General features: G+C 43.6%; 1 protein-coding gene across 1 annotated transcript in view; it reads left to right on the top strand.

Annotated features, from left to right (window-relative positions):
• Window positions 1-26,591, top strand: part of LOC122561984 (glypican-6-like) — a 236,646-nt gene that overhangs the window by 188,024 nt on the left and 22,031 nt on the right. Inside the window, exon 8 of the mRNA XM_087991818.1 lies at window positions 21,763-21,938. Within this exon, the coding sequence (XP_087847944.1) occupies window positions 21,763-21,938 (176 nt within the window). The remainder of the gene's footprint in view (window positions 1-21,762; window positions 21,939-26,591) is intronic.

The following is a 26,591-nucleotide window of genomic DNA, read 5'->3' as shown; positions in this document are numbered from 1 at the left end:
TTATTTCCCAAGAGTAGGTCAAGTTTAGCACCTTCTCTAGTAGGTACATCCACATACTGAATCAGAAAATTGTCTTGATGATGTCCTCCTTTTCTTAAGAGATCCTTGGATATCTGTGCCCCGCTATTTCAAGTGATCAATCTATTTAGTACATTCTCGGGCTATAAAATCAATTTCATGAAATCGGAGGCCATGCCGTTGGGAGGTCTTGCCAATGTATCCAATTTACCGGATGGATCTTGCTTTCCTTTTCGGTGGTCACTGGAGGGTTTTCTGTACTTAGGTATTTTTATCACCCCAGTATTTGGTCAGCTGTGTAAAGCCAATTTTGTGCACCTACGAGAAAAAATAAGGCAGGACCTACAACGCTGGGGAGATCTCCCAATATCCTGGCTTGGCAGAAAAGCCCTATTTAAAATGAATATTCTACCTCGTCTCCTAAATCCTATGAGAATGCTCCTTTGATGTTGCTGAGACTGGCGTTGCTTAAGCTACACGGCTGGCTTGGTTCCTTTATTTGGAATCATAGACGGCCCCTTATCAAATTAGAAAAGCTGCAGCTTCTACAGGCAAGGGGAGGACTGGACTTCCCAGACTTTAGGAGGTATCAATTAAGCTCTTTATTATCCTATGTAGCTGATTGGGTCTCTTGTGACCCACAATCAATCTGGTTAGACATTGAGACCTCCCAAGCAAAGTGTCCCCTCATCAATCTTTTATTTTTAGATAAGATTAGAGCTATTATGGACCATTGCAAAAACCCAATTGTATTAAATACAATTAAAGTCTGGAGGATAATGTGGCAAGATGAGGGTAACCTACAGAAAACCTCCCCTTATACTCCTATAGTGGGAGCATCAGGTTTTCAGCCAGGGTGACAGATGCTATATTTAAAACCTGGAGGTCCAGAGGTATCTCTTGCTTGGGGACCTGTTCGATGGGGAGGTTATGATGTCTTTTGAGTAGTTGCACCAGAAGTTTGGACGGCCTAACAGGGACTTTTTTTGGTATTTCCAAATACGAGATTATGTACAGAAGAAGACCACATTAATGGACAGTCCCTACAAATACGATAGGGAAAGAAGAGTGCTATGGCTGATGGGGCCACCCTCGGTCAGTACTTTTTATCACTCATTATATAATGAGGTATCGAAAGACATGGAACGACTATTTAAAACATGAAACCAAGAATCGGGGTTAGAAATCTCTTTAGAAATGTGGGAGGACATCTGGGAAAATGCCAGAAAGATCTCTATTTGCAATAGAACTCGAGCTATTCAATTAAAGATACTCCACAAGGCTCATAGAGCACCTGAACAACTGGCAAAATTTAAGGTAGGAGCATCCTACCTTAAATTCAGGCGGCACGGTGGCACAGTGGTTAGCACTGCTGCCTCACAGCGCCTGAGACCCGGGTTCAATTCCCACCTCAGGCGACTGACTGTGTGGAGTTTGCACGTTCTCCCCGTGTCTGTGTGGGTTTCCTCCGGGTGCTCCGGTTTCCTCCCACAGTCCAACAATGTGCAGGTCAGGTGAATTGGCCATGCTAAATTGCCCGTAGTGTTAGGTAAGGGGTAAATGTAGGGGTATGGGTGGGTTGCGCTTCAGCTGCTTGGTGTGGACTTGTTGGGCCGAAGGGCCTGTTTCCACACTGTAATGTAATGTAATGTAATGTAATCTAATTTAATCTAATCTAATCTAATCCCCAATGTGTCCGAAATGCAAAAAAGAAGTGGGCACTCTCTATGGACATGTCACAAAATCCACAGGCACTGGAACAGAGTAGCGAATGCCCTGACATAAATCTTAGGCACGGAAATTAGATTGGATCCAGTGTCTCCTCTCCTGGGCTTTTCAGACTTTCCCTCCCTGGACGTGCATGGGAGGAAACTATTTTCCATTCTCCCCTTTAGCGCAAGGAAAAATATCTTAGTGAATTGGGCAGCTGAGGGCCCTCCAGGACCTTCGAATTGGCACAGGTTAATCATGGAATATGTTCCCCTTGACTTCCTCACAAATATGGTGCACCAAAAAACTGAATTATTCTATAAAATATGACAGCCCTTTTTGAACTATATCGACACAGATATTTCGGCCATACTGTCCAGAGCTTTTGTCTGGCTGTGGTAGTTGTTCTGGCTGGTCCCCCAGGGAGGAGGAATTTCGTATAAGTATGGGTTTTATTATGACTTGATGTAAATCCATTTTGAGCATGTACTTAGTTATTTAATTATTTTGTTATTTTTCGCTAGAAATGTATGATATTCTATTTTATGTTTTGGTTGTTTGTAGGATAGATTAGTAGTTAGTTGGGTTTTTCCCATTTTTGTGTTTTGGTTTTTTTTAATCTATTTAATTTTATATTGGTGTTTATACTTGTTTGTATTACTTTGTAATTTTGTAAAAAAATGTTAAAAAAAATTCTTTTTTTTCAAGTAAAAATTCCTGTAAAAAATAGTGGGTTACATTAGCTACCCTCGAGGTCTTTGAAACTCTTCCAGAGTCTACAGAATGCTGGAAAATGATCACCAATGCATCCGCAATTTCTAGGGCCACTTCCTTAAATACTCTGAGATGCAGAGTATCAGAACGGTGGGTTCTTATTGAGTTTTAATCCCATCAATTTCCACAATACCATTTCCTGACGAGTAAGGATTTCCTTCAGTTCCTCCTTAATGTTTGACCATCTGTCCCCCAAGCATTTCCTGAAGGCTATTTGTGTCCTCCTTAGTGAAGACAGATCAAAAGTATTTGTTCATCTGATCTGCCATCTCTTTGTTGTCCATTATGAATTCACCTGATTCGAACTGTAAGGAGAAAGTGAGGACTGCAGATGCTGGAGATCAGAGCTGAAAAATGTGTTGCTGGAAAAGTGCAGCAGGTCAGGCAGTATCCAAGGAGCAGGAGAATCGATGTTTCGGGCATAAGCCCTTCTTCAGGAAGGCTTATGCCTGAAGAAGGGCTTATGCCCGAAATGTTGATTCTCCTGCTCCTTGGATGCTGCCTGATCTGCTGCGCTTTTCCAGCAACACATTTTTCAGCTCTAACTGTAAGGAACCTACATTTGTCTTCACCAGTCTTCTTCTCTTCACATATCTATACAAGCTTTTGCAGTCAGTTTTTATATTTTCTGCAAACTTGCTTTCATATTCTATTTTCCCTTCTGAATCAAATTCTTTGTCTTCCTCTGCTGAATTTTAAATTTCTCCCAGTCTCCAGATTTACTGCTTTTTCTGGCCAATTTATATGCCTTCTCTTTGGCTTTAACACTATCCCTGATTTGCCTTTTGGCCAGGGTTAGCCACCTTCCTTGTTTTATTCTTATGCCAGACAGGGATGTACAATTGTCGAAGTTCATCCATGTGTTCTTTAAATGTCTGCCATTGCCTATCCAACAACAACTCCTTGAGTATCCTTGGCCAGCTTATTATAGCCTCATATCATCAAAGTTAGCTTTCTTTAGGTTCAGGACCCTCGTCTCAGACCTTTTTTTCTGAGCTTTGAGATTCTTTGGAATTCCCTTCCTCAAAACGCAGTAGATTCAGAATCTTTTAAGTATTTTCAAGGTAAAGTTCATAGTCATAAAGTATGAAATAGACCCTTCGGCCCAACTTGTCCATGCTGACCAAATTTCCTGAACTGAACTAGTCCCATTTTTGGCCCCACTAAACCTTTCTTATCCATGTACCTATCTAAATATATTTTAAACATTGTAACTGTACCTGCATACACCACTTCCTCTGGCAGTTCATTCCATGCACTTACAAAAAAATTTTATATTGCTCTTCATGTCCTTTATAAATCTTTCTCCTCTCACCTTAAAAATATGCCCCCTAGTTTTGAACTCACACACCTTTGGGAAGAGACCTTTGCTATTCACTTTTCCATTGCCCCTCATGATTTTGTAAACCTGTATAGGGTGACCCCTCAACCTGGTAAGCTCCAGTAAAAGAGGCCCAACCTATCTTCAGATTGGTTCCACAGGTCGACGCAACATTAAGGGCTGAAGGGCCTTTACTGCGCTGTAATATTCTATGCTCTATGTTCTATCCTGCCTATTTTCATAACTCAAACTCTCCATTCCTGGCAATATCCTGGTAAATCTTTTCTGGACATTCTTCAGTTTAATGATATCTTTCCTATAAACAGGTTGACCAGAACTGCACACACTATTCCAGAAGAGGCCTCACCAACATTCTGTACAATCTCAACATGACATCTCAACTTCTCGGTCTGAGCACTGAAAGCAAGCGTGCTAAGTGCCTTCTGTCCTGTGTACCTGTCACACATATTTCAAAAGATTATGTTCCTGAGCCCCTAATTCTCTCTGTTCTAAGACAGTACCCAGGGTCCTACCATTTCTATAGGCCTCCGAATAGTTCCAGAGTTGTAGAGGGAAGGATAGCAAAGATGATTCTCGATAGGATTGAGAGAGACAGGGTAGTTGTCATGGGGGACTTCAACTTTCCAAATATTGACTGGGAACATTATAGTACGAGTACTATAGATGGGTCAGTTTTTGTCCAGTGTGTGCGGGAAGGCTTCCTGACACAGTATGTAGACAGGCCAACAAGGGGCGAAGCCACATTAGATTTGGTACTGGGTAATGAACCCGGCCAGGTGTTAGACTTGAAAGTAGGTGAGCACTTTGGTGATAGCGATCACAATTCTGTTATGTTTACTTTAGTGATAGAAAGGGATAGGTGTATACCACTGGGCAGCTGGTGGAAAGGCAATTATGATGCGATTAGGCAAGATTTAGGAAGCATCGGATGGGAAAGGAAACTGCAGGGGATGGGCACATTAGAAATGTGGAGCTTATTCAAGGAAAAGCTTCTGTGTGTCCTAGATAAGTATGTACCTGTCAGGCAGGGAGGAAGCTGTGGAGCGCGGGAGCCGTGGTTTACGAAGGAAGTGGAATCTGTGGTCAAGAGGAAAAAGGCTTATGTTAGGATGAGATGTGAAGGCTCAGTTAGGGCGTTTGAGGATTACAAGGTAGCCAGGAAAGACCTAAAGAGAGTGCTCAGAAGAGCCAGGAGGAGACATGAGAAGTTGTTAGCGGATTGGATCAGGGTAAACCCTAAGGCTTTCTATAGGTATTTAAGGAATAAAAGAATGACGAAAGTAAGATTAGGGCCAATCAAGGATAGTAGTGGGAAGTTGTGTGTGGAGTCAGAGGAGATAAGGGAAGCACTAAATGAATACTTTTTACAGTATTCACTCTAGAAAACGACAATGTTGACGAGGAGAATACTGAGATACAGGCTACTCGACTAGGTGGGATTGAGGTTCACAAGGAAGAGGTATTAGAAATCCTGCAGAGTGTGAAAATAGATAAGTCCTCTGGGCCAAATGGGATTTATCCTAGGATCCTCTAGGAAGCCAGGGAGGAGATTGCCGAGCCTTTGGCATTGATCTTTAAATCGCCATTGTCTACAGGAATAATGCCAGAAGACTGGAGGATAGCAAATGTGGTTCCCCTGTTCAAGAAGGGGAGTAGAGACAACCCTGGTAATTATAGACCAGTGAGCCTTACTTCAGTTGTTGGTAAAGTGTTGGAAAAGGTTATAAGAGATCGGATTTATAATCATCTAGAAAAGAATAATTTGATTAGGGATAGTCAGCATGGTTTTGTGAAGGGTAGGTCGTGCCTCACAAACCTTATTGAGTTCTTTGAGAAGATGACCAAACAGGTAGATGAGAGTAAACCGGTTGATGTGGTGTATATGGACATATAAGATAATCAGAGGGTTATCAGAGTCTCTCAGCCAGGAAGGAATGTGAGCTTTAGTCCATCTCTAGAAACCTGACAAGCATATGGATGTACATGGAATAGTGTAGGTTAGATGGGCTTCAGGTTGGTATGATAGATCGCCGCAACATCGAGGGCCGAAGGACCTGTACTGCGCTGTTATGTTCTATGTTCTATATTAATTGTATAAATCCTTGTTTACTGTACCAAAATGCAATGCCTTGTATGTATCTAAATTAACTCCATCTGCCATTCCTCAGTCCATTGTCCCAACTGATCAAGATCTCTTTGTAATCTTAGATAACTTTCTTCACTGTCTACTGTGCCACCAATTTTGGTGTCATTGACAAACGTACTAACCATGCCTTCTCTATTCTCATCCAAATTATTTATACAAATGACAAACAAAAATGGACTCAGAACCAATCCCTGTGGCACACCACTGGTCACCGGTCTCCAGTCCGAAAAACAACTCTCCATTACTACCCTCTTTCTCCTGCCGTTAAGTCAATTTTGTATTGAATTGACAAGCTCATCCTGAAGCCCATGTGATCTAACTTTACTAATTAGTCTACCATGCGAAACCTTATCAAAGGCTTTACTAAAGTCCAAGTAAACAACATCCACCGCTCTGCATTCCTCAGTCTTTTTGGTTACTACTTCAAAAAACTCATCAAGTTTGTGAGACACTATTTCCCTCACACAAAACCATGCTGACTTTCCCTAATCACTCCTTGAATGCATGTAAATCCTATTTTTCAGAATCACTTCTAACAACGTACACACCACCAAAGTCAGAGTCACAGGTTTATACTTCAAAGGCTTCTCCTTACAGCCTTTCTTAAATAAAGGCACAACATTAGCCACCCTCCAGTCCTTTGGCTGGCATCTCACCTATGGTTATAGATGATAGAAATATTTCTACTAGGAGCCCCGCAATTTCCTCCCTAAGCTCCCACACTTCATTAGGTCCCAGATTTATCCACCTTAGGTCTCCAGCACTTCCTCTTCTGTAATGTAAACTGTTTTCAAAACATCAATATTTATTTCCCTGAGTTCTCTAGCCTCCATTTCTTTCTCCACTGTAAAAACTGACGTGAAATATTCATTTAATATCCTTCCCATCACCTGAGATTCAGCACAAAGACACCTCATTGATCTTTAAGTGGCCCTACTCTCTCTCTCGTTGTTCTTTTGCTCTCAATGTACTTGTAGAATCTCTTTGAATTATTCTGAACCTTATCTGCCAAAACTTACCTCATTTTCCCTCTTTGCCTTCCTAATTTCCCTCTTAAGAATGCCTCTATACTCTTTATACTCTTCAAGAGATTCATTTGATCCCAGTTTTCTACATCTAATATATGATTCCTTTTTATTCTTGACTCGAACCTCAATATCTTTATGAATCCATTATTCCCTATTCTTACCAGCCTTACCTTTCATTTTATCAGGGATTTAATGCCTCTGAATCATCACACTTTTGAAAGGCTCTCGCTTGTCCATAAGACCATACTCGAATCAACTTTTGAAAGTTATTGTCTCATACCATTAAAATTTGCCTTGCTCCGATTAATGGAAGACTTAACCTTTTGCATAACAGTTTTAAAACTAATAGAACTAATCACTTGCCCTGCCTTATTTTTCCAAGAGAAGATCACGTTTTGCTCCTTCTTTAGCAGGAACAAATACATATTGATAAAGAAAATTTTCTTGAACATATTTAACAAGTTCCTCACCATCCAAGCCTTTAACATTATGGTAGTCACAGACAATGTTTGGAAAATTAAGATCTCCTACTGTTACAACACTATTATTCTTACATATACTTGAGATCTTTCAACATATTTGCTTCTCAATTTCCCTCTGACTATTTGGGGGGCCTCCAATACAATTTCACCAATCTTTTCTCTTTACATATCTATGAAACTTTTACAATCAGTTCTTCTGTTCCCCACAAGCTCACACAACTACTTTATTTTTCCTTCATAGATCAATCCCTTGGTGTTCCTTTTGCTGAATTTTAAACTATTCCCAATCCTCAGGTGTATTATGTTTTCTTGCCAATTTGTATGCCTCATTTTTTATTTTGCATCTAATGCTATCTCTAAGTCACTCATCCCAAGGGACTCTCTCAATTGCATGATCAATTATTCCTTTGTTATTGCATAACACCCAGACTAAGACAGTTTGTTCTCTGGTTGGTTCAGAAAATCATCCCATATATCCACAGGCACCAACTGCTTGCCCCCCTCATTCATAGACATTGGCATTCAACTGTTGCCAACCCACCACATCCATCATGGCACTTTGTCGATGCATTTGCAGACCACTCAGGAAGGATATGTCTGACCATGGTTAGGAGCTTAGACAACAGTCAGTCCTGTAGGGCCAGCTCCAGTGGGAAATGGGCTGTTGGTTAGTGCAAGGTAAAAGGAGACATGGAGGCTCTGTGGGATGTACATGGTGATCAGGTGGATCCTGGTCCGTAAACTGCATCCTTTGCCGTCACTTACTGTTCTCTTGATGTACAATACGACTGAAAAGTAGCTCCAACAAAGCCCAAGGTGAGTGGAGTCAGTGTCACTTTGATTGTGGAAAGAATGGGATCCATATCTGCTGGATGTTAGGACATGTAAATGAAGAATAGGCTTGCAAACTCCACCTGCATTTCATTTGCAAACATTTCTTTGCACATATTCCAGACATGCAAAATTAAAGTGCTTATACGTCAAATGTTGATCAAAAGTGCATTGCACCATGTCATTGGTACAATCTTGAGGGAAGCCTTCAGGGAGTCTTTGAAATGCTTCCTTTGTCCTCTTCTCATTTAAGTGTCTACCTTGAGTGGGGAAAATGATTTGCTTTGACATTTGGAACGTAAGCAACCTAAGCATGTGGCCAGACCAACAGAGTTGGTTTCAGATGATCATAGCCTTGATGCTATTGGCTACTACAAGGACACTGATGGTAGTATGCCTGTCCTCTCAGGTGACGCAGAGAATCTGTCTGAAATAGGTACTTTTCAAAGGTCTTGAGGTGGTATCTGTGCATCGTTCAAATTTCGGAGCCACATAGAGTCAGAAGGATGACTGCCTTACATAGAAGGATTTTAGTATCTGCATAGATGTCGCAGTCACCCAAGACTTTCATCTTTAAGCATCCGAAGATGGCACTCGCAGATTGGATGCCATTTGAAGCTCTGCATATATATTAACCTTAGGTGAGAGGAAGCTTCTGAGGTTGGGGAAATGTTCCATGTTTGGGAGGATTTCTGCATTTATCTTAATGGGGAGGGTGGACCAGAACTTAACCTGGGACAGTTTAATAAAGGATTTGGGTTGTCTTGAGATTGAAGCCATGGAAACGCATAGATTCTTTGGTATGTTTCCACAAAGGTGTTGAGCGAGGCTTGAAGATTAGTTCTGAGAGCATGGCGGTAGTGTTGTTATCCACATACTGAAGCTCCACAAGCAAGGTCAGCATTGTTGTCTTCTTGGATTTCAACCAGTTGAGGTTGAAACGTTTTCTGTCCATCTGTAGATAACGTCCACACCATTGGGAAGCTTGAATTTTACACGGTGGCAGGTGGCATAGTGGTTAGCACTGCGGCCTCACAGCGCCAGAGACCCGGGTTCAACTCCTGCCTCAAGCAACTGTCTGTGTGGAGTTTGCACATTCTCCCCGTGTCTGCGTGGGTTTCCTCTGGGTGCTCCGGTTTCCTCCCACAGTCCAAACAATGTGCAGGTTAGGTGAATTGGCCATTCTAAATTGCCCGTAGTGTTAGGTGTAGGGGTAAAATTAAGGGAAATGGGTTTGGTTGGGGTGCTGTTCAGAGGGTCGGTGTGGACTTGTTGGGCCAAAGGGCCTGTTTCCACACTGTAAGTAATCTAATCTAAAAAAAAATGAAGGATGAAGATAGAGACAAAGAGAGAATGATATCCTTCCTTGACCCCTCCCCGACCTCAAAGTATTCTGTTATATTACCATTGGTGAGAATCATTGTTGACATCTTGGCGTGGAGGAGACGGGATGTTGATGATTTTCTGTGGACAGCCGGTCTTTGAAAGGGTCTTACATTCCACTGGAATCCCATCTAATCCTGTGGCTTTTGCATTCTACTTATATCTAATGGCAGCTTCAATTTGTATCATGCTGGTAGGAGTCTAAGACCATCTTTGGGGAGTTGGGCAATTTCCTCCAACAATGTCTTCATGATGATTGCATTGCTGTTCAGGAATTCTTTGAAGTGTCTTCTCCATTGAAGGCACTGTTTTCTCTGTTTGATGCAAAGTGTGTAGGCTCCTTATATTTCCTTAGCGGCACTAAAGAAACCCTGAATGTCGTGCTTGTCAGCGAGGAGTTGCAGCTCCTTAGCTTTCTCAGACTGCCATTGGTTCTTCATTGTAACTCTATCTTTTCAAGATCTCCTCCTTGATTCACTGATAATATTGTTTTGCCAGGCATGGAGAGCTTTCCTCCTCTTGACGATGAGGTTTTCAATGATTTGGCCATTCTTATCAAAGCAGTCTCAAAGTATTTTCTGATCTTTTAGCCGATGGCTGCCTTCAGTTTGTTCCAGATTTTCTTCACTCTATTAAAATGAGCTCTTCGAAACTTTGGTGAAGACACAGTTGGAAGTCACTAGTGTGTTTGACTCTTGAAGCTGTTTAATGTTGAGCTGTTTACTATGTTGTTTCTTCATCTTCAGCTGCTTTTTGTGGCATTGGATGGTCACAGAAACAGATGAGTCGGTGGTCTGTCCAACAGTTGTCTGCACTGTTCATTGCTTTAGTAATGAGAACATTGTTTTGGTCACGGGAACAAATGATATCATCGATCGTAAGTGCTTTGCTTGTGGATACCTTGAACTTGAAATCTTGAACTTGTCCTTTTGGCAGAACATTGTGTTGGTGACAAGTTGGAGAAAGTGGGTACAGGCTACTGAGTTGGATGTTCACTTGGGGGAGGTGATGGGCTGGTGCTATTAATCCAGAGAGCCAGGTAATGTTAGAGAGTCACAGAGATATACAGCATGGAAACAGACCCTTTGGTCCAAGCCATCCATGCAGGCCAGATATCCTTGATAAACTTAGTCCCATTGCCAGCATTTGCTGCACAGCACTCTTAAACCATCCTATTCATATTCCCATCCAGATGCCTTTTAAATGTTGTAATCATACCAACCTCCACCATTTCTTCTGGCAGCTCATTCCTTACACGGACCACCCTCTGCATGAAAATGTTGCCCCTTAGGTCCCTTTTAAATCTTTCTCCTCCCACCTTAAATTATGCTCTCTAGTTTTTGACTCCCATGCCCCTCTGCCTCTGCGCTCCAGGGAAAACAGCCCCAGCTTATTCAGCCACTCCCAACAGCTGAAACCCTTCAACCCTGGCAACATTCTTGTAATTCTTTTCTGAAGCCTTTCACGTTTCACAACATACTTCCTATAGCAGGGCCGTTCTTGGGATCCAAGTCCAATTCCCACCATTGCAGGTGGTGAAATTTGAATTCAATAAAAAATCTGGAATTAAGAATCCGAGGATGATTATGAATGTTGATTGTCAAGAAAACCCAAACTGGTTCTCTCCTGCCTTTAGGGAAGGAAACTGCCATCCCTATCTTGTCAGGCTGACATGTGAATCTAGGCCCATAGCAATGTGGTTGACTCCTAACTGCCCTCTGGGCAATTAGAGTTGGGTAATAAATGCTTGCCTAGCCAGCAGTGCCCTCATCCTGTGAATGAATTTTTTAAAAATCAAAGCCAAATGGCCTACTCGCATTCCAATTTCTATTAGCCTGGATGTTATGATCTCAGCTGATGGTAATAATGGACATGTCCAATCTCAGAATTAAAGCTAGCATGATAGGTCATATAAGGATTTTTTTTGTTGTTTGCTAACTATGGTGGTCAGTCACAGAACATACTCACATGAGGAATTTTGAATATTTTAACGAACAAAGTTCATTCCACACAAATAAAATGGCACAATGTTACATTAAATTTTTAAAACTTTATTCACAGGCTGAGGGCATCGCTGGCTAGGCCAGCATTTATTACCCAGTTATTGACCAGAGGACAGTTAAGAGTCAACCACATTGCTGTGTCAGGAGTCACATAGAACAGTACAGCACAGTACAGGGTTTTTGGCCCTCAATGTTGCGCTGACCATTTATCCTACTCTAAGGTCAAACTAATTTTACTATCATCCATGTGCCTATCCAAGAGTCACGTAAATGTCTCTAATTATCTCATTCCACTCCCACCACTGGCTATACATTCCACCACTCTTTGTGTTAAGAACGTATCTCTGACGTCTTCCCTAAACCTTCCTCCAATCACCTTAAAGTTCTGGCCCCTTGTGACAGACATTCCTGCCCTAGGAAAAAGTCTCTGTCTATCCATTCTATCTATGCCTCTCATCATCTTATACAACTCTATAAAATCACCTGTCATCTTTTTTCAGTCCAATGAGAAAAGCCCTAGCTCCCTCAACCTTTATTCATAAAATATGCCCTCCAGTCCAGGCAGCATCTTGGTAAATCTCTTCCGCACTCTCTTGAAAGCTTCCACATCCTTCCTCCAATGAGACAACCAGAACTGAATACAATATTCCAAGTGTGGTCTGACCAAGGCTTTAGAGAGCTGCAGCATAACCTCGCGGCTCTTAAACTCAATCCCCCTGCTAATGAAAGCCAACCCACCATACGTCTTCTTGACAACCCTATCAACTTGGGTGGAAGCTTTGAGGAATCTATGGTCGTGGACCCCAATATCCCTCTGTTCCTCGTCACTGCCAAGAATCTTAATCCTGTAATCTGCATTCAAATTCAACCTTCCAAGTTGAACTCCATCTGCCACTTCTCAGCCCAGCCAAGCATTCTGTCAAGGTCCCGTTGCAACCTACAATAGTCCTCCACACTATCCACAACTCCACCAACCTTCGTGTCGTCAGCAACTGTACTACCTTTCACTTCCTCATCCAAGTCATTTATAAAATTCACAAAGAGCAGAGGTCCCAGAACAGATCCCTGTGGAACACCACTGGTCACCAAGCTCCAGGCTGAATACTTTCCATCTATTACCACCCTCTGTCTTCGAAGGGACAGCCAATTCTGTATCCAGACAGTCAAATTTCCCTGTATCCCATACCTCCTTACTTTCTGAATGAGCCCAACATGGGGAACCTTATCAAATGCCTTGCTAAAATCCATATACACCACATCCACTGCTCTACCTTCATCCAAGTGCTTTGTCACATCCTGAAAGAATTCAATAAGGCTTGTGAGGCATGACCTGCCCCTCTCAAAGCCATGCTGACTATCTCAAGCTGTGTTTCTCAAAATAATCATAAGTCCCATCTCTCAGAATCCTCTCCAATAATTTGCCCACCAGCGACATAAGACTGCCTGGTCTGTAATTCCCAGGGTTATCCCTATTCCCTTTCTTGAACAAGGGAATAACATTTGCCAACCTCCAATCATCTGGTACTACTCCAGTGAACAGTGAGGACACAAAAATCATCACTAAAGGTGCAGCAATCTCTTCCCTCGCTTCTTGTAGTAACCTTGGGTATATCCCATCTGGCCCAGACGAGTTATCTATCCTCATCTTTTCAAAATTTCCAGCACATCCTCCTTCCTAACATCAATCTGGTCCAGGGTATCAGCTGTCCTCACAAACATCAAGGTCCCTCTCAATAGCGAATACTGAAGCTAAGTATTCGTTAAGGACCTCCCCTACCTCCTCCAGGCACAGGTTCCGTCCACTATCCCTGATTGGCCCTACCTCACTCTGGCCATCCTCTTGTTTCTCAAATAAGTGTGAAATGCCTTAGAGTCATAGAGTCATAGAGATGTACAGCACGGAAACAGACCCTTTGGTCCAACTTGTCCATGCCGACCAGATATCCAACCCAAACTAGTCTCACCTGCCAGCACCCGGCCCATATCCCTCCAAACCCTTCCTATTCATGTACCCATCAGATGCCTTTTAAATGTTGTAATTGTACCAGCCTCCACCATTTCCTCTGGCAGCTCATTCCATACACGTACCACTCCCTGCATGAAAAAGTTGACCCTTAGGTCTCTTTTATACCTTTCCCATCTCACCCTAAACCAATGCACTCTAGTTCTGGACTCCCCCACCCCAGGGAAAAGACTTTGTCTATTTATCCTATTCATGCCCCTCATGATTTTATAAACCTCTATAAGATCAAGCCTCAGCCTCCGACGCTCCAGGGAAAACAGCCCTCGTCTATTCAACCGCTCCCTATAGCTAAAATCCTCCAACTTTGGCAACATCCTTGTTAGTTCTTTCTGAACCCTTTCAAATTTTACAACATCCTTCGGATAGGAAGGAGACCAGAATTGCACGCAATATTCCAAAAGTGGCCTAACCAGTGTCCTGTACAGCCACAACATGACCTCCCAAATCCTGATGAAAATGTGTTGCTGGAAAAGTGCAGCAGGTCAGGCAGCATCCAAGGAACAGGAGAATCGACGTTTCGGGCACAAGCCCTTCTTCAGGAATGAGGAAAGTGTGTCCAGCAGGCAAAGATAAAAGGTAGGGAGGAGGGACTTGGGGGAGGGGTGTTGGATTTGCGATAGGTGGAGGGAGGTCAAGGTGAGGGTGATAGGCTGGAGTGGGGTGGGGGCGCAGAGGTCAGGAAGAAGATTGCAGATTAGGAAGGCGGTGCTGAGTTCGAGAGATTTGACTGAGACAAGGTGGGGAGAGGGGAAATGAGGAAACTGGAGAAATCTGAGTTCACCCCTTGTGGTTGGAGGGTTCCCAGGCAGAAGATGAGGCGCTCTTCCTCCAACTGTCGTGTTGCCATGGTCTGGCGATGGAGGAGTCCAAGGACCTGCATGTCCTTGGTGGAGTGGGAAGGGGAGTTAAAGTGTTGGGCTACGGGGTGGTTGAGTTGGTTAGTCTGGGTGTCCCAGAGGTGTTCTCTGAAACGTTCCGCAAGTAGGCGGCCTGTCTCCCCAATATAGAGGAGGCCACATCGGGGTGCAGCGGATGCAATAGATGATGTTGTGGAGGTGCAGGTGAATTTGTGGCGGATATGGAAGTGTCCCTTGGGGCCTAGACTACCTAGACTACACCCCCTCCCACCCTGCCCCCTGTAAAAATGCCATCCCATATTCCCAATTCCTTCGTCTCCGCTGCATCTGCTCCCAGGAGGACCAGTTCCAAAACCGTACAACCCAGATGGCCTCCTTCTTCAAGGACCGCAATTTCCCGCCAGACGTAGTCGACGATGCCCTCCATCGCATCTCTTCCACTTCCTGCTCCTCCGCCCTTGAGCCCCGCGCCTCCAACTGCCACCAGGACAGAACCCCACTGGTCCTCACCTACCACCCCACCAACCTCCATGTACAACGTATCATCCGCCGTCATTTCCGCCACCTCCAAACGGACCCCACCATCAGGAATACATTTCCCTCCCCTCCCCTATCAGTGTTCCGAAAAGACCACTCCCTCAGTGACTCCCTCGTTAGGTCCACACCACCCACCAACCCAACCTCCACTCCCGGAACCTTCCCCTGCAACCGCAAGAAATGCAAAACTTGCGCCACACCTCCCCCCTTACTTCCCTCCAAGGCCCCAAGGGACACTTCCATATCTGCCACAAATTCATCTGCACCTCCACATACATCATCTATTGCATCCGCTGCACCCGATATGGCCTCCTCTATATTGGGGAGACAGGCCGCCTACTTGCGGAACGTTTCAGAGAACACCTCTGGGACACCCGGACCAACCAACCCAACCACCCCGTAGCCCAACACTTTAACTCCCCCTCCCACTCCACCAGCGACGGTTGGAGGAAGAGCACCTCATCTTCTGCCTGGGAACCCTCCAACACAAGGGATGAACTCAGATTTCTCCAGTTTCCTCATTTCCCCTCCCCCCACCTTGTCTCAGTCAAATCCCTCGAACTCAGCACCGCCTTCCTGACCTCTCCGTCCCCACCCCACTCCGGCCTATCACCCTCACCTTGACCTCCCTCCACCTATCGCAATTCCAACACCCCTCCCCCAAGTCCCTCCTCCCTACCTTTTATCTTTGCCTGCTGGACACACTTTCCTCATTCCTGAAGAAGGGATTATGCCCGAAACGTCGATTCTCCTGTTTCTTGGATGCTGCCTGACCTGCTGCGCTTTTCCAGCAACACATTTTTTAGCTTTGATCTCCAGCATCTGCAGTCCGCACTTTCTCCTAGTTGATTTTAACCTACTGCGAATCCTCTTGCAAGGATGCCTTCCTTGAAGAAGCTCTCCTCCTCCCTCTACAAGGATTTCAGTGAATCCCTCTCTCACTGCACCCCCCAGGTCATCTCCTCTGCCCTGAAGCTCTTCAGCCCGAGCCTGCTTGGCACACCCTCCTCATTCCTGAAGAAGGGCTCATGCCCAAAACGTCGATTCTCCTGCTCCTTGGATGCTGCCTGACCTGCTGCGCTTTTCCAGCAACATATTTTTCAGCTGTATTCAAATGGCGAGTTCTCCCTGTATTCCATGAGATGTAACCTTGCTCACCAGTCTCCCATGGGGAACCTTGTCAAATGCCTTATTGAAGTCCATATAGATCACATCTACTACTCTGCCCTCATCAATCCTCTTTGTTACTTCTTCAGAAAACTCAATCAAGTTTGTGAGACATGATTTACCACGCACAAAGCCATGTTGACTATCCCTAATCAGTCCTTGCCTTTCCAAATATATGTACATCCTATCCCTCAGGGATTCCCTCCAACAACTTGTCCACCACCAACGTTAGACTCACCAGTCGTATAATTCCCTGGCTTGTTCTTACCACCTTTCTTAACCAGTGGCACCATGTTAGCCAACCTCCAGTATTCCGGCACCTCACCTGTGACTATCGATCGTACAAATATCTCAGTAAGAGGCCCAGCAATCACTTCCCTAACTTCCCACAGAGTTCTAGGGTACACCTGACCAGGTGCTGGGATTTATCCACTTTTATGCGTTTCAAGACAACCAGCACTTCCTCCTCTGTAAAAAGGACATTTTTCAAGATGTCACCATCTATTTCTCTACATTCTATATCTTCCATGTCCTTTTCCACAGTAAATACTGATGCAAAATACTCATTTAATATTTGTCTCATCTCCTATGACTCCACACAAAGGCTGCCTTGCTGATCTTTGAGGGGCCCTATTCTCTCCCTCGTTACCCTTTTGTCCTTCATGTATTTGTAAAAACCCTTTGGATTTGCCTTAACTCTATTTGCCAAAGCTATCTCATGTTCCCTTTTTGCCCTCCTGATTTCTCTCTTAAGTATACTCCTACTTAAGCAGCAAGGAGGGGACATGAAAGGTCCTTAGTCGGTAGGATTAGGGAAAACCCTAAGGCTTTCTATAGGTATGTTAGGAATAAAAGAATGACTAGGGTAGGAATAGGTCCAGTCAAGGATAGTAGTGGGAAGTTGCGTGTGGAGGCGGAAGAGATTGGGGAGACACTGAATGAATACTTTTCTTCAGTATTTACTCAGGAACAGGGCATTGTCGTCGATGTGAATACTGAGTCACAAATAAGTAGAATGGATGGCTTTGAGGTATGTAGAGAAGAGGTGTTGGAAATCCTGGAAAAGGTGAAAATAGATAAGTCCCCTGGGCCTGATGGCATTTATCCTAGGATTCTCTGGGAAGCAAGGGAGGAGATTGCAGAGCCATTGGCCTTGATGTTTATGTCCTCTTTGTCTACAAGAGTAGTGCCAGAAGACTGGAGGATAGCAAATGTGGTTCCCTTGTTCAAAAAGGGGAGTAGGGATAACCCTAGTAACTATAGGCCGGTGAGTCTCACTTCTGTTGTGGGCAAAGTCTTAGAGAGAATTGTAAGGGATAGGATTTATGCACATCTGGATAGGAATAATGTGATCAAGGATAGTCAGCATGGTTTTGTGAAGGGCAGATCGTGCCTCACAAACCTTATTGAATTCTTTGAAAAGGTGACGAAGGAGGTTGATGAGGGGAAAGCGGTAGATGTGGTATATATGGATTTTAGTAAGGCGTTTGATAAGGTTCCCCATGGTAGGCTACTGCAGAAAATACGGAGATATGGCATTGAGGGTGAGTTGGAGGTTTGGATTAGGAATTGGCTGGACGGAAGAAGACAGAGGGTAGTAGTTGATGGCAAAGTTTCTTCATGGAGTGCCGTCACTAGCGGTGTTCTGCAAGGATCTGTTTTGGGACCATTGCTGTTTGTCATTTTTATAAATGACCTGGAAGAGGGGTTAGAAGGTTGGGTGAGCAAGTTTGCGGATGATACGAAAGTCGGAGGAGTTGTTGACAGTGAGGAAGGATGTGGCAGGTTATAGCAGGATATAGAGAAGTTGCAGAGCTGGGCAGAAAGGTGGCAAATGGAATTCAATGTAGCTAAGTGTGAGGTGATTCACTTTGGGAAGAATAACAAAAAGATGGGGTACTGGGCTAATGGTCGGATACTTGGTAGTGTGGATGAGCAGAGGGATCTTGGTGTCCATGTACACAGATCTCTGAAAGTTGCCACCCAGGTAAATAGTGCGGTGAGGAAGGCATATGGCGTACTGGCTTTTATTGGTAGAGGAATTGAGTTCCGGAGTCCTGAGGTCATGATGCAGTTGTATAAGACTCTGGTGCGGCCGCATCTGGAATATTGTGTGCAGTTTTGGTCGCCATACTATAGGAAGGATGTGGAGGCACTGGAACGGGTGCAGAGGAGGTTTACCAGGATGTTGCCTGGTATGGAAGGAAGATCGTATCAGGAAAGACTGAGACACTTGGGGCTGTTTTCATTAGAGAAAAGAAGGTTTAGGGGTGACTTGATTGAGGTGTACAAGATGATTAGGGGGTTAGATAGGGTTGACAGTGTGAACCTTTTCCCGCGTATGGAGTCGGGTATTACAAGGGGGCATAGCTGTAAATTAAGGGGGGGTAGATATAGGACTGAAGTTAGGGGTAGGTTCTTCACTCAGCGAGTCGTAAGTTCATGGAATGCCCTGCCAGTAGCAGTGGTGGACTCTCCCTCTTTATGGGCATTTAAGCGGGCATTGGATAGGTATATGGAGGATAGTGGGTTAGTATAGGTTAGGTGGGCTTGGATCGGCGCAACATCGAGGGCCAAAGGGCCTGTACTGCGCTGTATTCTTCTATGTTCTATGTTCTATGTACTGTCTTTATACTCTTCTAAGGATTCACTCGATCTATCCTGTCTATACCTGACAAATGCTTCCTTCTTTTTCTTAACGAAACCTTCAATTTCTTTAGTCATCCAGCATTCCCTACACCTCCCAGCCTTCCCTTTCACCCTAACAGGAATATACTTGCTCTGGACTCTCGTTATCTCATTTCTGAAGGCTTCTCATTTTCCAGACATCCCTTTACCTGCGAATATCTGTACCCAATCAGCTTTTGAAAGTTCTTGCCTAATACTGTCAAAATTGGCCTTCCTCCAATTTAGAACTTCAACTTTTATATCTGGTCTATCCTTTTCCATTGCTATTTTAAAACTAATAGAATTATGGTTGTTGTCCCCAAAGGGCTCCCCCACTGACACCTCAGTCACCTGCCCTCCCTTGGTGTTTTCCTTATTCCTACCTTCCAAGGCTTTTTTCATACTCCCTTCTAGGTCTTCTAAATCCATTCTTCAGTCCCTTCCTGGCTACCTTGTAATCCTGTAGAGACCTGTCTGATCCTTGCTTCCTCAACCTAAAGTAAGCTTCATTCTTCCTCTTGACTAAATGTTCCACATCTCTTGTCATCCAAGGTTTCCTCACCCTACTGTCCCTTCCTTGCCTCAGTGGGACAAACCTATCCAGCACTCATAGCAAGTGCACCCTAAATATCCTCCACATCTATTGGTCCAGGGACACTAGGCAGAGAGGTGATGCAATGTGACAAACCAAGTACCAGTTGTTCATTAATGATAAGTGCCTGACTGGGAGTTTCCAGTCTACAGGTTCTAATAAATAGTGGGAACTGCTTTAGGTCCCTGAAGGCAGCGTCTTGGCAGTAGGTTGAAAGCCAATGTTTCACGGAAGGAATAGAGGTTCCCGCGCACCTATCTGGGTGCAGAAGCAGCCACAGCGCACTGTAGAAGATTTCCCCTCCCCGGTTTAGAATAGTGGTCTGACTGCAAAATCCATTTCTTATTCTTTAGTCTTTTTTAAAAACAGTGAGGAAATGAAACCTGTACCTTGAAGTGCATTTTTAATTAATTTAATTTCTGTTGCAACTTGCTCCTCTTTGCAAGGTGAAAGGGTTCTGATTGGTCCTTTGGCTCTGAGAATCTACCTATGCTACTGTTAGACAGGCAATTTGAATCCAACCAAATTAAGGGTGCCCCCATGTAAATTACAATTACTGTATTTTCCCTGGCCCAGGGGCAGGTTTGGGACACAGAAACAGTCCCAACTTTTGTTTTCCATCCAGAGCAAAAATCTGTTCATAAAATATGGAAACGACAAAGCTGTTTTTGCAGATGACTAACCAGGTCTCACCTGTAGAACTGTGTGCAATTTGTGGCATGATAATTTTGGAGTAATGCAAAGGCCTTGGAGATTTACCAGAAGAATACCGGAAATGAGAAACTTTGAGAGGTTGTTCTGCTTGAAGCAGAGAATATTGAGAAAATATGATAAATGTATTCAAAATCATGAATGATTTTACTAAGAGTATAAAAGGAGGAACTGTTTCCAGTAGCAGAAGAGTTGATAACTAGAGGATGCAGATTTAAGATCTGAGAAGCTTGCTATGGCCATTTTGAGGAGTAGACCAGCAGGAGGCTGGAAGAACACAGCAAGCCAGTCAGTATCAGGAGGTGGAGAAGTCGACGTTTTGGGGTGTAACCCTTCTCCATGAAAACTGAAGAAGGGTTACACCCGAAACGTCAACTTCTCCACCTCCTGATGCTGCCTGGCTTGCTGTGTTCTTCCAGCCTTCTGTCTGTCTACCTTGGATTCTAACATCTGCATTTTATTTTTGTCTCGGGCCATTTTGGAGAGCAGTTAAGAGTATTATTGCTGTGGGTCTGGAGTCTTATGAAGACTAGACCAGATCAAGATGAGAGATTTTGTTCTCTAAAGGACATGAATGAACCGGGTGAGTTTATACAGTCAGCAGTGGTTACATAGTTGCCATTAGGCTAGTTTTTAATTACAGACTTTTTAAATGGTATTTAAATTTCATACACTGCCATGGTGGGATTTGAACTCATGTACCCAGAGCATTAGTCTGCACTTCTGGATTACTAGTCCAATTTCTGTACCACACATCTGCCTTCCCTTACATGTAGGTCAAACCAGGTAGGGAATCAGATTTTTTTTTCTATTTGACATTAATTAACCAAATGTAATTCTGCAATAATTTTGTGGTCATCATTAGACTAGTTCTGAATTACAAATGTATAATTTGAATTCAGATTTGATCATCTGCAGTAAGGGAATTTGAACCTACATGCCTGGAGCACAAACCTTGGCCTCTGGATTGCCAGTCCAGTAAAATTACCACTACATCACCATCTCTCCCTTTGGTGATATCCACTTTGCCAAAGGTACAGTGTGTTATTACTGATGGAGAATATGAATCTCTCCTGATCTCAGTGCAGTCTGTTATTTTCAAACTTTCTTCCTCTGCATAGATTGGGGGAGGCAGTGGTCTAGTGGTATTATTGATGAACTGTTAATCCAGAGACCCAGATAATGTTCTGGGTGCCAATGTTTGAATCCCACCATAGCAGATGATGATATCTGAATTCAATAAAAATCTGGAATTACGAATCTAGTGATGACCATGAATCTGTTGTCAATTGTTGGAAAAACCCATCTGGTTCACTAACTGCCTCTAGGAAAGGGAACTGTCATCCTTGCCTGGTCTGGTGTAAATGTGACTCCAGACCCACAGCAATGTGGTTGATTCTTAACTGCTTTCTGGGAAATTAGGGATAGGCAATCCTGTCAATGAATAAAAAAGAAATTCAGCTTAAATAGATTATGTATTATTTTTCTCAGGTACACATTTGCTGTAATGGGTAATGGCCTAGCCAGTCAGCTCAACAATCCAGATGTGAAAGTGGATATCACCAAACCAGATATGATGATTCGTCGACAGATAATGGCACTGCGGACAATGACTAGTAAAGTGAAGAATGCTTATGATGGAAATGATGTAACCTTCCGTGATACAAGTGAGTAGTTTTTTTTTTACTAAGAACAGCCCTTTTGCTATTGTTGAACTATTTTGCAGTTGAACATTAAGGAACTTTTGCTTGTGAGGGTGGGGTGTTGGCCCGCCAGGCTTTCATAATCTGTATCGGAACTGTTGTGATGAAGAATTACTGGACTGGAAACATTAACTCTGCTTTCCTCCCACAGATGTTGCCAGACCTATTGTTACTCTTGAAAGGGTTCAGAAAAGATTTACAAGGATTTTGCTGAGTTGTGCTATAGGGAGAGGCTGGATAGGCAGGGGCTGTTTTCCTTGGAGCGTCAGAGGCTGAGGGGCAACCTTATCGTGGTTTATAAAATCATGAGGGGGTGAATAGCCAAGTCTTTTTCCCAGGGCAAGGTAGAGTCCAAAACTAGAGGGCATAGGTTTAAGGTGAGAGGGGAAAGATATAAAAGAAATCAAAGGGGCAACTTTCTCGTAATGAGGGTGGCGTACGTATAGAGGGGATGGTAGAGGTGGGTACAATCACAGCATTTAAAAAGCAACTGGATGAGTAAACGAATTGTAGGGTTTGGAGGGATATGGGCCAAATGCTGGCAAATGGGACTAGATCAGTTTCGGATATCTGGTCGGTGCAGACGAGTTGGACTGAAGAGTCTGTTTCCATGCTATATAACTGCATGCCTGTTGAGTTTCACCAGCAATTTCTGTTTTTGTTTTAGATCTCCAGCATCCACAGTTCTTTGTTTTATATGGTTGCATTCTCCTTTTTTGAATGATAAGATTATTAGTTCAGGTGTTCAGGTATGCTGCTGTAGAAGTGTTTCATCAGTTACCTGCCACTACATTGCATAAGTTTTGGGTTTGAGCTGAGTAAATGACAATTGTGCTAGCCAGGTGACAGGCAATAACCACCTCCCTTTGACTTTCAATGACATTACCATTGTTGAATCACCCACCCATCAACATTCTGGGGTTAACATTGACCAGAAACTTAACTAGACCATCTGTATAAATATTGTGTCAATAAGTGAAAGTCAGTGACTGGGAATTCTGTAGTGAGTTATTCATCTCCAGACTTCCCAATGCCTATCCATCATCTATCCAGAAGGCAGAAGTCAGACATGTCAGACATCACTTGTCCAGAAAAGGGCAGCTCCCACAACACACGCATAGCTCAACACCAAGCAGCACAAAGCAGCCTGCTTGATCGGCATCCCATCCACAGCTTGAGCATTCACTTTCTCCACAACCTGCACAGAGTGGAAGCAGTGTGTATTGTGTATGCATTCCAATGCGGTACTCTCCAAGGCCCGTTTGGCAGCATCTTCCACATCCATAGTCACAACCCCATAGGAGGATAACAGCACTAAATACCACTACCTGCTAGTACTCTCTAAGCCACATACTATCCTGACTTGGAACAGAATTGCTATTCCTTCACTGTCAACCGGTCAAAATCCTGGAACTCCCTCCCTGGAACTACAGAAGGTAGTGTGGACAGCCCAGACCATCATGGAAGCCAGCTTTGCATTCCATGGACTCTGTTTATGCTGCCACGGAAGGGCTGCCAACATCATCAAAGACCAATTGCACCATAGTAATGATCTCTTACAATCTCTTCCGTCAGGCAGAAGATACAGAAACCTGAACACAGGTACCAGCAGGTTCTGGAACAGCTTCTTTCTGGCCATTGTTATACTGATGAATGGACTCTGTAGCCTCAGATAATGCTAACCTTGCTAACGCTGATCTTGCCTTGTGCAATTTAATCTGTATGCCTCTGTCTAAGTCTCTTTGATCTGTGCATCCTTGCTTACTATGATCTACCTGTACTGCTCGTAAACAAAGCTTTTCACTGTACCTCAGTACACATCACCATAAATTAATCAACTAATAATAGTTATGTGGATGTACCTACATCAAACTGCAATAGTTACTAACTTTTCATTTAGATTTTTACAAAACATTCTGGCCTCACCAGTGATGTTCACATCCTATGAAAAGTGAAAATATTCCCTTGCTTGTTAAGGTTTCAAAAGCATTTGGATTTTAGTGAATGAATGAATGATTTTATTGTTACAGTAAGAATACAGTGAAAAGCTTTCAGCTGTTGCAACAATTCAGCACCATTTTGAATAATTTAAGAATATGGAGGGAAAAAGAAAGGTATAGCTTCAAGTGAATCCATCAGTCCTGAGCCAGTTTATCACCATCAACAGCACCTGTGCTGCCATCCCTTCTTCACCGCTTTGCTGCCATCTATACCGGACCAAAACAACAATGAAGTTGCTGATCCTCAGGTGCCATTGTAGCCTCGCCTACCTCGCCATTGTAGCCTCCATAGCTGTAGCATCCACCAATTCCAATGACAGTTCCTATGCTTGGCCTGGAAAAATAAGTAAGGGCTTGGTCGAGGTCCGATCTGGACCCACTCGAGGTCGGCATGGAGGGCTCTTGCTGCTGCCGTCCGAGCTCAGGACAAGAGGTAAGTAAAGGTAGAGAGAGGAAGAAAAAGAGGAAAAAAGGAAAAAATAAAGCAAAATATTGGAGTTGACAAGCTCCAGCACAGGAGCCCTACAACGATGCCACCATTCTAACCTAACTTGAGATTGTTTCAACTTCAAAGGGAGAAAAATCCTTGAACCACAAAATTGTTTCTTTCTGCTCGTACTGTTTTACCAGAAATTCTTCAAGATTTTATAAAGACAATGTCAAATATGTAAACATTAGATATAGTGCACATTTTCATTGTATTGTTCAGTTCTTTCTTTGTTTGCATGCTCCTGTTATTTCTACCATTATTTTCTAAGGTGTCCAAATGCTGCAATCCTTGTGATGTTCAGAGAGCATTCTATGTCTGTTCACGAAACTACTTGCATGCAGCAAACTATACAAACCTGTTACAGACTTTAAGTACTGCAGTCTGTATATAATCATCAATTGATTCACTGGAGAATAAACTACCACATGAATGTAGAATAAGAATGTATATATAAGACAATTGTGGCTAATTAATTTACTTTGAAATTGAATTGAGGTATTTGACATGATGTTTGATAAGGCTCCCCATTGGTAGACTCATTCAGAAACTAAGGAGGCATGAGATACAAGGAAATTTGGCTGTCTGGTTACTGAATTAGCTGGCGCATAGAAGAAAGAGGGTGGTAGTAGATGGAATGTATTCAGCCTGGAGCTCGGTGACCAGTGGTGTTCCACAGGGATCGGTTCTTGGACCTCTGCCCTTTGTGATTTTTATAAATGGTTTGGATGAGGAAGTGGAAGAGTGAGTTAGTAAGTTTGCCGATGACACGAAGATTGGTGGATAGTATGGAGGGCTATTGTAGGTTGCAACGGGACATTGACAGGACGCAGAACTGGGCTGATAAGTGGCAGATGGAGTTCCACCTGGAAAAGTGTGAAGTGATTCATTTTGGAAGGCCGAATTTGAATGCAGAACACAGGGTTAAAGGCAGGATTCTTGGCAGTGTGGAGGAACAGCGGGATCTTGGGGTCCATGTCCGATAGATCCCTCAAAGTTGCCACTCAAGTTGATAGGGTTGTCGAGAAGGCATATGGTGAGTTGGCTTTCATTAGCAGGGGGATTGAAATCAAGAGCCACGAGTTATGCTGCAGCTCTGTAGAGCCCTGGTTAGATCACACTTGGAATATTGTGTTCAGTTCTGGTTGCTCATTATGGAAAAGATGTGGAAGCTTTCAAGAGGGTGTAGAGGAGATTTACCAGGATGCTGCCTGAACTGGAGGGCATGTCTTATGAAGGAAGGTTGACGGAGCTAGGGCTTTTCCCATTGGAGCAAAGAAGGATGCGAGGTAACTTGTTAGAGGTTTACAAGGCATAGATAGAGTGGATAGCCAGAGACTTTTTCCCATGTTGGAAATGTCTATTATGAGGCGGCATAATTTAACGATAATTAGAGGAATTTTTGTTGCAAACGTTTCGTCCCCTGTCTAGGTGACATCCTCAGTGCTTGGGAGCCTCCTGTGAAGCGCTTCTGTGGTGTTTCCTCCAGCATTTATAGTGGCCTGTCCCTGCCGCTTTCAGGTGTCAGTTTCAGCTGTCCGCTGTAGTGGCCGGTATAGTGGCCACAACACACTGCAGCACACCAGAACTGCAAAAAGAGGAAGAGGAACACCTGTACAAGGTATTTGCCAAAAACGAATACTCGCACAATTTCATCAACTGATGCCTAAGGGAGAGACAACGGAAGAGGACATGCCGCAACCCAAAGGACTAGCCACACTACCATACATCAGGAGCATTTCAGAACTGACAGCCAGACTACTGCGACCACTAGGACTCATAACAGCACACAAACCAACAGCCCTCAGACAACAACTCACCAGAACGAAGGACCCGATACCTAGCATGAGCAAAACTAATGTAGTTTACAAAATCCCATGCAAGGACTGCACAAAACACTATATAGGACAAACAGGAAGACAGCTAACGATCCACATCCATGAACATCAACTAGCCACGAAACGCCACGACCAGCTATCCTTAGTAGCCACACACGCAGACGACAAGCAACAGGAATTCGACTGGGACAACACTACCATTATAGGGCAAGCCAAACAAAGAACAGCCAGGGAATTCCTAGAAGCATGGCACTCATCCACAAACTCCATCAACAAACACATCGACCTGGAC

Source organism: Chiloscyllium plagiosum, unplaced genomic scaffold (genome assembly GCF_037043375.1).
Source record: "Chiloscyllium plagiosum isolate Xiang-an unplaced genomic scaffold, Cpla_swu_hap1 HiC_scaffold_11, whole genome shotgun sequence".
Lineage (NCBI taxonomy): Eukaryota > Metazoa > Chordata > Chondrichthyes > Orectolobiformes > Hemiscylliidae > Chiloscyllium > Chiloscyllium plagiosum.
This window is presented reverse-complemented; position numbering and strand designations above follow the sequence as displayed.